Source organism: Python bivittatus, unplaced genomic scaffold (genome assembly GCF_059951505.1).
Source record: "Python bivittatus isolate LINGU-HERP-01145 unplaced genomic scaffold, Pbiv_v1 ctg000480_np1212, whole genome shotgun sequence".
Lineage (NCBI taxonomy): Eukaryota > Metazoa > Chordata > Lepidosauria > Squamata > Pythonidae > Python > Python bivittatus.
In genome coordinates this window covers 32,293,865-32,306,107 of record NW_028277075.1, presented here as the reverse complement: position 1 = coordinate 32,306,107, position 12,243 = coordinate 32,293,865, and the positions used below count along the sequence as shown (strand labels likewise).

Sequence of the window (12,243 nt, the reverse complement as noted above, 5' to 3'; positions counted from 1 at the left end):
ATAAAGGCTTCAAAGGGTTTATGATCTGTCACTGCCTTCACTACCTTTCGATAAATAAACAGATGAAACCTTGTACAACCAGACACAATAGCTAACATTTCTTTGTCAGTGTGAGAATAATTCTGTGGTATCAAAATGCAGGACACAAATGCAAAATAATCAAGGCTTCACTGCAGTGCTTATTAGACAGTACGTACTGGAGGGGGCCCCACCAAAGGTTAGTGGGAGACACTCCCCTATAGGCAAAATGGATGCCCTGATATTTATACAGTTCTACAAGAAGGAGAAGGGAAAAGAAGACATACAGTATGTATACATATTCATATGATGATGCAGGCATACCTAAATGAGCAATACTTCTCAAGTTACTGTCTGTCCCTGTTCTTGTCTACTATCTACAATGACAGAACAATTGCTATCTATAAGGAGAGCAATAGTGTCAAAGAGGAAGAAACAAATTTATTCAAGGTGCCAACTGCCAGGAAGAAGGCATCCTCCCTTACATTGCTATGGGGATGTTTGTGATAAGGGGTTTACAATCAGCCTAGTTCACACCAACTTCAAGGAATGTTCACACCAGCTTCAAGGATGCTGCACATTCCTTTATGTTTCAATTTTATTAAGGCAATCCCATTCATCTGAGGCCTCTAAAAACTTGCTTCTTTTACCCAAAGATTCACTCAAAGATATATTTTCCTTACTTTCCCCATACTTAGTGTCCTTTTAAAGGCATCGACCATGGTTTGAGCAAGATGTTTATTCCCTCGTCTCCCAGTGCTCAAAACCCACCAGAAACCACTGTCTTGTGGTCTCCTTGTGAGCAGCAACTGTCTGGAGCACGTGTGAGTGATCTCCCATCCTCTATTTGTCCGGAGAGGTTCAAAGAGCTGGTCTACTCACTGGCTGTTGGTTCTTTCCTGCAGTCATTGGCTCCACTTTTTGTGGAGCCATCTTCAGTCCTCCATTTCTTCCTCTGGAAGTCCATTTGTTAAAATGTCCTATCCTATGTATTTCTTAATAAATCCAACATTTACTTCAAATATAATGAATACCATTTTTTCAATGGCAGGCTCTACTGCTGTACATAAGTACTTTGGTATTCAGCCTGCATATGCTTAGGAATATATTCCCTAACAAGGATTCCTGCTGAATTCAAGTCTCCAACACCTAAGTAAGATTTTTCCACTTCTATTCTTGACTGTAGCATTTGAAGTTGTTTAATTCTTGTGTAATCTGGAAGTATTTTTTTTTTGCAGTTATAATGTCTAGTTGTTTTTACATAGTCCCAACTTCTTTCAGTAGATTGATTGCAATTTCTTCCCCCCAACTTCAGAAATCTACACACTTACTGAAGGCATTTTCCCACTACTGCTCCCACTCCCTTATCTTTCTAAAGCAGCCTTAAAATGCTGAGAACATGGATTAACAGGGGAGTGCATTAAGTGCCAATTAGCTGGTACCTTGCCTGAAGCTACTGCCATGCTGGAACTACAGAAATCCCCTACCCTGTTTTGTTGATGAGATGGAATGGTTGCTATGAGAGGGAGCTGCCAATCTGCCAAGGTACAAACTCTCTGTTGCATTTAAAAGAAAGAATGGCATCTTGGCATGATGCTATAGAGGCTGAACCACTATCCTGGGGAGACTGGCTTGAGCTCAGGAACTGAAGTCAATCAAGAGATCCTCCTAATGGGAAAACTTTCTGTCACAAGCTTCACAGAAGTTCAGTGTTGCAAGGAAAACACCAGCCTTCCTTGGGTTTCCCATAAATTGCAATGCAGCCAAGAAACAAACCAACCAACCCTGTTCTCAGAACTATTTACTATATGTGAGCTTACAAATCTTGGAGTTGTTCTAAATCAGTTGTTCTTGTGTGGAAGTGCCCTATGACAGCATACGTAAGTATATATTCCCAGTAAAACCTACATAGAACAAAAAGCCTGCAAGCCAATTTTCAAATGAAGCCTTTGTGTGAAGCCTTGTGAGGAAGGATTGTATTGCACTAAATTACAGCCAGGCTAAGATTTATATTTTGCACAGACATTTTAAAGTATATGATCAGGGATGTCCACAGGTGGCAAATGTACAGTATATGTGTGTTGTGTGTGTGCCAAAAAAGTTGAAGTGGTGGTTGCAGTTGTCTGATTCAAGTTGATGTTGCATGCATATACAAAGGGGTGAAGCTTTCATTGCTCAATTGCAACCACCACCTTGACTTTTTTGACTCCCCCTTACCAAAGATGCCCATAGGAAGGGTCAAGGAGAGCCAGTGATGAAACAGTATTTCACTGTCACAAGTTCTGCCCTTCTGGATATCTGTCATGATATTGCATGCATATACAAAAGAGATGGCGCTTCCGTGATGACAGCACAACATCGCTTTTGTCATTTTGACAAATGCATTGGATCATGCCAACACCACTGGCTTGCATACTTTCTGGGTCAACTTCCAATCTTCATTCAGTACTGAGTTATTCTACCCCATCTGTCTTTTTTCTTTCTTTACTTTTACTGGTTTAGCTGATTTTTCTTATGCTCCCTCTATTATTTCTAAATTTCCTCTTTCTTTTCTGCTGCCCTTGCCAGTTTCTACTTTCATTTCTAATTTTATAGAACCAGCTGTTCTTTTCTAGATAATAAATAGAAGTGGAAGAAAGGTCACCATTAGAAAAGATAATGTATGCATTGTTTGCATGGGACATTTCTCTAAAAGGAGATAATTTATTTGAAAGGTGGGGGGAAAACGTGTTCTCTTACATGTGCTTTTCTTCTCCTCCTTCTTCATGCGCTTGAGGCGTTTCAACATTCCCCGCAGATCAGTGATGCCATATTGAAATGCAATTTTCTCATATTCTGACGGAGAAGCTTTCCGAAGGATTTCCCAGACATCAATCTCTGGTTGCGATTCAACTTTTCCCTCATTTCTGCAAAGAAAGGCATGTAGCTTCACATTATATTGCACTTCAAGCAACTGAGCTACATCCAGCCAGGATCCTGATTTTTCTCCTGCCAATAACATTTGGTATTTCAAGCCAGCCACACATTTTATGCCTTCTAACTTGCTTGAGAGCAAGTAATGGGGATCTTGGATTTAGACACGTGCAGTAAACTTGAAGGGTCTGGATCATTTATCCATTCACATAAGCAAGAGAAACAAGGTGGGAGTAAAAGGTCTGGGTGTAACAGAATGCTGCTGGTTCACAGAAAGCTAGGAATCTTGTCTTAGCAGAATGTGCAAATGTGGTCAGAGTAGTTTGGTGATGAACTAACACCTGGGCCTTAGTTTCAGATTCTTAAATTAAGGTTATGGTTAAGAACTAAGGGAACTTTCTATATGTGTTTTATGAATTTATGGAAAAATCTTGCTTAGTTACAGGTAAGTTCAAGGTTCTTTTTTTTCTTTTTTGCAAATACTGATTAATACATTATTTTAAAATTAATACTTAGGAAGATATGTGCCATCCATGGATTTTAAAGATGACTTTAGTCCATCGGATGCAAGATACTCACTTTGGATACCCAATATGATAATTAAATCAAGATTGCTTGTTAATTTCAGGCCTTTTAGATATGTAGATCTGTTTAGGTTTTTTTGGTGGAAGTATTATTAATAAAAACATGAAGAGTTTTTCTAACATCTTAAACATGTATATTATGATATATGGTATCAAACAGAGTCCAGTTCATCAGATGCAAGATTCTAGACCATAAAACTGTAATACATTTACTAGTCTTTAAGGTGCTATAAAGTTACTTTTTTTCTTTTTTCTTTTTAGTGCAAAAGACAGTTACCTTTCTGCAATAGGTTTACTGACAATTATCACTGCAGAAGATATGGAGTGAAATGCTTACCGATGTACTGAGCGCAAGAAACTGCTGGACTTCAGAACAATGCCGAGAAGCATTTGGAGGAACATGCAGCAGCGTCCCCATAAGCAAGAGAGAGGGCATCATGAGTTAGTAGTATCAGCAGCCATCACTAGAACAAGCATCAACTTCCTTGATAGAAAGTCTAAAGATTTACCACACTGAAAAATGGTAGTAAAGAAGCAACTACACAGACAACAATCCAATTTTATGTAGGCTTACACTCTATAAATTATACCAGTCTCAAAAGAGTATGTCACTAGTCTATTGCTGTTTTTGCTGGAAGCTGACCTTATTTAAAAAATTGAAAGTAGCTTACTTGTGCCAAAAATCATAGCTACTCATACAAACTAATGGAAACAGAGCTGGCAGTGACTGATGAGGGAAAGAGATCTCGGAGTAATGATAAACAATTAAATGAGAGTGCTGACACAGTGTGCACGTGCTGTAAAAAAAAGGCCAACAGTACGTTAGAGATAATAAGAAACAGTATTGAAAACAGAGATGCCAATATCATAATGCCGTTATATAAAACAATGGTGTAACTGCATCTGGAATATTGTGTACTGTTCTGGTCATTACACATCAAAAAGGATATAGTGGATGTAGATGGGGTTCAGAGGAGGGCAACAAAGATGATCAAGGGCCTGGAGCAGCTTCCCTATGAGGAAAGGTTACAACATTTGGGACTTTTTAGTCTAGAAAGGAGGCAAATGAGAGGGGAGAAAACTGAGGTGTACAAAATTATGCATGATGTGGATAAAGTGGCAAGGAGAAGCTATTTTCCCATTCCCAAAATACTAGAACTAGAGGTCACTCAATGAAATTGAATCCTGGAAGAATCAGGACAGACAAAAAGAAATCTTTTTTTTACACAATGCATAATTAAACTTGCTACCACAAATGGAGTGCCAGCTACCAGCTTGGCTAGCTTCAAAAAAGGGTTGGACCAATGTATGGAAGTCATGGGGATCAATGGCTATTAGCCTTGACAGCAGTGTGACTGGGAGACAAGTGAACTTCCTTGTATAGTTGCTTGGCCATTGTGAAAACTGACTTTTGGGCTAGACAGACCAGGGGTCTGGTCCAGTTCTTGTTTTTCATTGTCTATTCTAAAACTGAGGAAATTCTAGCATGTGTCCTTCTCTTTTGGAATGTACAAATACAGCTACTGATTTGGATATTTAATTGGTACAGAAGGAATTCAGTTCAATTAGTGAAACTTAATTTTTTTTCACATGGATTACAGACATAATCAGTATAGCAAAGTCAGTTCTAAAAGATCTATTCCAAACCACATTCGACCATCAACGCCCACCTCATAACCATTGTTTTGATTTGATCTGAATTAATATTGGTGAAATAATGAGACTGAGGTCATAAGCCAGATCTGTACCATCTCAAGAATGATGTTAGCAAGAGATTCTTCCACATCACCTAGCTTCCCACTTAGAACACAAGTCCCCAAGGCATTATGTTTCTTACTGTAAGTGATGTAGAAAACCCCCCACAATTATTCTATGAGTATGGGAGGATTAAAACAGTCTTTGCCAAACTGAGGCCTCCCATTGTCTTGAACTACAATTTCCATCACAATATCAATTGAAGTCTCTTATAGCTGACTTGCAAGTTACCTAGAGGTCTTACTTAAACTGTGAAAATACCAGCATCTGTAGGGAGCAGTCTTCATATAGACCATTGTATATCCCTTTCCTGCAGAGATTCACACCACATGTGCATACTTTAAGAGGAGGAGCTATGTGAAACCATCCAATCAGGGGTGAGACTGTTTGGCATAGTCCCTGTCCTCTCTTGCTCATGTATTAGAGAGTTTCAATAGGCCCTAACTAACTAGGGGTTATGTGTTCTAAACAACTGTGGAAGAGTTAAAAATAGTTGCAAACAACTAGCAATGGTTTTTTTCCCTATCTTATTACTTGGATGGATTAGAATGTCAGCTGTCACCTCCTCTAGTATCTTCTCTCATTGCCTGTCCAACACTGGAGTGACAGCTGTTCCTTCCATTTGGTCTGTTGCTGGTCCATGGCACCTGTATGTAAGTGCCATCTATTCAGACTACCCTGCTGGGAAGTAATGCTTCTGAACAGCATACTGTAAAATTTCCTTTGGAATGACCTCCAGGAAGAGAGTGCATGCATTTCCAAAAAAGCACATTTCAGTCTTCTGAAAAATATTACATAACCTTCCTGCCTCTTTACTGTGATTATGAAACAAAAATACAGGAACAAATCAGTTGCACTGTGCTACCATAAGTATTTAAACTGAAACTCTTATTTCCGGAGCCAGAAAAAGTTATATTAAAAACAAAATCATTTAAAAATCAGTAAACTAAGGTTGTAATATTAAGCCCCAGAAATGTCCTTTTGAATCCAGTGGGATTTGCTTCTAAGTGCCCAGCTGGAACAAAGGCATTCGAGCAAGCACCATTTTTACCTGAAAGGTGAGATTTTTTTCCCCCAAATAATTTGCCTTTGAAATCGTGCAGTGGAGAGAACACTTTAGTTTTCTGAAAATACAGTAACAAAAGCTATAAGGAAAGCAGATAACTTGATAGGAGCTGCTGGAGCACGTAGTAGTTTTCCAGAGTCATGTAAACAAGGCAGATGCTACTGCACATCTCCCTGAAAACATGCAGTATGGTCATGAACTCAGTAGAATGGGGGGTGGGTGGAGGAGAGACAAACCTTCCCATCCCGTTCTGTCCCGTCCCATCCCCCTAAGGCTTTACTCTGGGGTCTGTGAACTGGCTGGAAATGAAGCCAGCCTAAGAAATCCTTTCCAATTTTCAACCCCTTCCTTCACTTTGGTTATAGTGACGGTCCATTCTTCTGTCTGGACCACATTTACCATGGCCCTTAAGTGGTGGATTCCCCTGCTTCTTTATCTCTCACCGCCTGTGCTGGGAAAGCAAACACCAATCGCTTTTCTTTCATGGGTTGAGAACACAGAGCTTCCATTGATAGACCTTTTGTATAAGCACCCCTCCCCCTCCCCCATTGCCTCTCCTTATACGTGATGCTTTCTTGCCTAGTCCATCCCCTATAGATGAGAGAGAGAGAGAAGGAAGGAAGGAAGGAAGGAAGGAAGGAAGGAAGGAAGGAAGGAAGGAAGGAAGGAAGGAAGGATCTTGATAAATTTCATCAGGAAGAAGAGGGAAGAGGAGGAGGAAGAAGAGAAAGAATGTTTGCATTACTGCCTGGGATCAGTGTCCTGTACTTGAACCAGGGAAAGGTGGTCATCATTTCAGTCCTGAATGAGTTAGAGAATGAGCCACCCGCTAGGCTGCATCTGGCTCAGAATCCAGCAAGAAGGGCAGAAGTACAAGAGAAAGAGAGAGAGAGAAATCATAGGATCTTCTGAGCCAACTGGATACCCGGATGAGATAGCAGTTTACTTTAAGATGCTATCCAATTATACAGTTGAACAGAAAAGTGCAAAGATCATAACTGATCTTTGCAGAGGTAACGTAAAACATGCTTCATGGTAGTGTTGGGACAAAATTGCCACCATATGACATCCTGAAAAATGAAACATCTCCTTGGAAGACTTGTTCAGTGTCAAAAGAAAGTGTGGATGTTCACAATTTATAAAGGATTAGATAAGTGTCGTTAGGACTAGACCAAGTAAAGTGTTTAAATTAAAGCAAGAAGAATGCTTGCCTTTTATATATTCAAAGGGCAACTAATAGCAGAAATGAACAAATTGATCAGTGATACAAATATCGATTTTGTTATATACCAGAGGAATGACATCAAAACTGCAGATGTTACATGTGGTATTGAACAAGATCTTTAAGGCCTTTGGAAATCTCAGTACTCAGAATGGCTCTTGATAGTAGATCAAGCTCTAATCCTGATAGAAAAAAGAAAGCAAGCTCCTATCAGGAAGAATTTCTGGATAAGAGCTGTTAAAACCTGGAGCAATCTGCCTACAAGAGTGGCAGGCTGTCCCCCTCCACTGGAGGTTTTCAGATGGGGGCTGGAGGGCCACCCATTGGGGATAATTTCATGGAAGCACTGAGGAGAGGCTTAAATTAGATGATGTATAAATTCATACTTTCTATTGTGCTATGTTGAGTATACCAATACTTTGTCAGTGAATTAATCTGGGAGTAGTAATGCAAGATACCACCCTAATGACAGAAAGTGAAGAAGAACTAAAGAGCCTCTTGATGAGGGTGAAAGAGGAGAGTGCGAAAGCTGGCTTGAAACTCAACATTAAAAAAACTAAGATCATGGCATCTGGACCCATCAATTCCTGGCAAATAGAAGGGGTAGAAATGGAAGCAGTAACAGACTTCATTTATTTGAGCTCCAAGATCACCGCAGATGGAGACTGTAACCATGAAATTAAAAGACGCTTGCTCCTTGGGAGGAAAGCTATGGCAAACCTAGATAGCATATTAAAAAGCAGAGACATCACCTTGCCGACAAAGATCCGCATAGTCAAAGCTGTGGTTTTTCCAGTAGTAATGTATGGCTGTGAGAGCTGGACCATAAAGAAGGCTGAGCGCCGAAGAATTGATGCCTTTGAACTGTGGTGCTGGAGAAGACTCAAGAGTCCCCTGGACTGCTAGGAGGTCAAACCAGTCAATCTTAAAGGAAATCAACCCTGACTGCTCATTGGAAGGATCGATAATGAAGCTCAAGCTCAGATACTTTGGTCACCTAATGTGAAGAGAGGACTCTTTGGAAAAGACCCTGATGCTGGGAAAGATTGAAGGCAAAAGGAGAAGGGGACGGCAGAGGATGAGATGGTTAGATAGCATCACTGAAGCAATGAACATGAAACTGAGCAAACTCAGGGAGGCAGTGAAGGACAGGAAGGCCTGGCGCAATATGGTTCATGGGGTCACGAAGAGTCAGACACGACTTAACTGAATGGTCATTACAAAATTACAAAAAGTAATGCAAGAATTTTAAAATCCTCTGCTTTCAATTCCTTGGACAGAACTGAGGATTATTGTTTCAGCCTGAAGAAGATGAGGATGGTGAAGAAAATAAAAAAGAAGAAGATGGAAAAAGAAGGACAGTTAATAAGCTGGTGAACAGAAATAAGGGAAGGATGATAGCAGAGTGTAAGGGCTGGCAGAAAGATGAACAACATTTATATTCTTGGTGTATATTGATTGCTTGTTCATTACATACATTATCTCTATCATCTATCTATCTATCTATCTATCTATCTATCTATCTATCTATCTATCTATCTATCATCTCTACACACAATCTTTTTTTCAGTCTTTTCTTAAGACAGGGGTTGTCTTATATTTTCAGATAATACAGGAGCTATTGCCAAAATATATCTGAGAGAGAGACGGCAGAGGGTACCCAGTCCAGATTGGAACTAGTAGTAGGGGAAGAGAAGGTTTATATGCTTTTTCTATTATATCAGCAGTTAGAACAAGAGTGGGCAACATTTAGCTCCCCCAAACCATTTCTGTGACTCTGGAACCTCCAACCATGTCAGTAAATTTCAATGGTGCAAGTGTGGACAATTAGCACATCATCTTGCTGCTATTTTGTAGAAACAAGAATTTTCTTTCCAGTACAAATAGCTATCCCTCATTCTGAACCAGAACTGCTAAAGGGAGCAAAGAGGACATTAAAGCCTTCTTATCACCATCAGGATCTCAGCCTGCATCTGCACCCACTAATGCAAATGTATGAATGATATTGGTTCAGGGTACACATTCATAGATTGCATACCAGTTGTTTATATTGCTTATTTAGAAAGCTTAACAGTAGTGAAAGAAAAAGAAAGAAAGAAAGAAAGAAAGAAAGAAAGAAAGAAAGAAAGAAAGAAAGAAAGAAAGAAAGAAAGAAAGAAAGAAAGAAGGCGGGCAGGCATTTTCCTCTCAAACATTATGATATAGATATTCTCAAATATTTGAAAAGAATATTTTCTCAAGATTACATTCAAAATAATAGTTTTGGTAGTATAATTCATCTTCATTGTAAACAGAACATCCTAATAGCATAAGAAGTAATACTTTAGTATAGAATTCCAAATTGCTGAATGATTTATTTAAAAAGGGTGTGGCTAACATCTGCTTAGATACTATGTTTTAGTCTTGAAAATCCTGGCTGCTAATTCACGGTGGCTGGGGTGTGGAAAACACTCCAATGATCCAGTAGAAATACTTAGAGGTCATTTCAGTTCAACTCTCCTAGAATAGGACCTCCTGCCAATCCTGGCAGTTTTTAGATTCAATACCGGTTCCAAATTGGCTAGTCTAACATTCCAATGGAAACATACATAATTGACATTAATATACACTATGCTTAGTGAAAATATACTTTTTTACTATTTTCCTATTATTAAAAACTAGTTTAGTTGGTAGTGAAGTGTCATGTATTCCTTGATTCCTTACTTCTTCATTAGGTATAGTTGAAAATTATTATCACCATAGCAAAATAATGACCTCATTTGAAGGATAATCTTTGTTTTAAATAAAATCAAGTACCAGTAAATATTGTTATCTCACATTAATATAGTCAATTTCAGGCCCAAACAATACATCACTGGAGCAACATAAGACACTAACAGAGGGCAGAAGCAGCTTGTTATTTTAAAAGATGCTGTAAAGCAATTTACTGCAGAGAGGTTATTTTAGTTTAAGAGCTTTTGCAAAACACGATCCATGGATGGTTTATAAGCTACTTAGTAGAAAAGCTGGTCCATCTCAGTTATTTTAAGAGGGCAGAGAAATGGTCCTTAGGTATGATTGCATTGACTGAAAAGGTGCCGTGCTGATGCTCAAATGGAACTGAAATTGTTCAAAGTTCCAAATAACCAAGTTTGGAAATTACACAACAAAACTGCTTTAAAGCAGTTAGAATATTAAAAAAAAGCAAATTAATGAAAGTAGCTGCTCCATCAACCGTTAGAGCTATATATAAACTAATATCTGAGGTATCTAAACTTATGATGCTCCAAGCATTGAAAAAAATGGATTCTTATGTATACTGCAAATCATACATATTTCATAAGTTCCATGCAGTTTAAAAGGAATTTAAATAGAATCTTACTCTCTGTTCCAGAATTCCAAGCAAGATTTCCAAGTGGAGATGCAAATCAGAGCAAAGTACAAAAAGAAGGAGAAAAAGGAGAAAAGTATGAAAAATCAGGGACAGAAAAGTAAATTGTTAATACAAAAAAAAAAAAAGATACCTGCAAATAGGAAAAAAATAGGAGAAAGTTAATTTCTTACATCAACCTGTCAAGTGGCCTTAAATTAACTAATCTTCTCCTTTCTCAGCCTTCTGTTCATATTCTAGATTATAGTACTATGCAGCTTAATACTACTTAGTACCACTTATACTGAATTGGCCATTTTGGGGAATGTTCTCCCTGGATTTACTTTTTGACAAATTATGTTGCTCAATCAGATGCAACAACCATAGGTGTCAGTTCCCATGCTATTATAGTCACCCACTTTTTATTAGAAATAATAGAAGTTTGCCCCAGCTGACAGCCTTAAGATATCCAGCACCTCCTCCTGGGGAAAATGGATGTGAGAATGTTGCCAAAGGACTTGACCCAATTCATTGGTACCATTAGCATTTTATGCCATTGTTCTCAAGTGTGAGTTGGCTGCACAGTGACCACTCACCTCTTTTTCAGCAAGGTAGTGAAATCCAACTCCCTGCCTTCATCTTGGCCATCCACACTGCATAACAGAGCAAAGAGTGCTTTGATAATGAATAGTAGAGAAACAAAGAAAGAAAATATAGCTTCCTTAAAAGGTAGGTGATTCAACTATCTCCTGCATGAAGGCCAAAGACATTTCTCATACAATCTAAGAAGTTTTCAGATTGTTTAAAGCCTGATCTCATTTCCTTCTTCCAGAGTACTATATTCCTGATGATGCTTGAATCTATAGCATAATATTTTGGGTCTCATGGGAGAAGAACAGGACTCACTTTTAAAAAAGACCCAGGTGAATATTTTTCTTAGTCTTTCATGCAATGATCAACAACCACACCATGCTTCCCTAATCAAGTTATTTCTGTTGACAAGCAGTGCTGGAAGAATGAAAGGAACAAAACTAGGTCTAATTCAACATAAACTTCAGGAACAACACAGCTTAGTTTATTTTGCCCTTTTCTCCTCCCAAGAGTCTACTGAGGAAATCATATTAAACTCTGAAGTCCATTGCATCTGCTAAGTTATCATATAAACTTATTTCCTTTTCTGCAAATATTATCCTGAATATAAACACAGTAAATGGGAAAACATGCTTCCCACTGTCATTATTAATAGATCGTTCCTCACAAACAAGAAATGGATATGGGCAACAATTTTCAAGAAATAACATTTAAAAAAATCATAATTGTTTGAGTTATTGTTTCA

General features: G+C 38.6%; 1 protein-coding gene across 1 annotated transcript in view; it reads right to left on the bottom strand.

The window, feature by feature from the left end:
• Positions 1 to 12,243, bottom strand: part of MYBPC3 (myosin binding protein C3) — an 81,330-nt gene that overhangs the window by 45,927 nt on the left and 23,160 nt on the right. Inside the window, exons 9-12 of the mRNA XM_088145677.1 lie at positions 11,504 to 11,560; positions 10,920 to 10,922; positions 3,853 to 3,876; positions 2,758 to 2,924 (exon numbers count right to left, since the gene is read on the bottom strand). Coding sequence (XP_088001803.1) covers positions 2,758 to 2,924; positions 3,853 to 3,876; positions 10,920 to 10,922; positions 11,504 to 11,560 — 251 coding nt within the window. The remainder of the gene's footprint in view (positions 1 to 2,757; positions 2,925 to 3,852; positions 3,877 to 10,919; positions 10,923 to 11,503; positions 11,561 to 12,243) is intronic.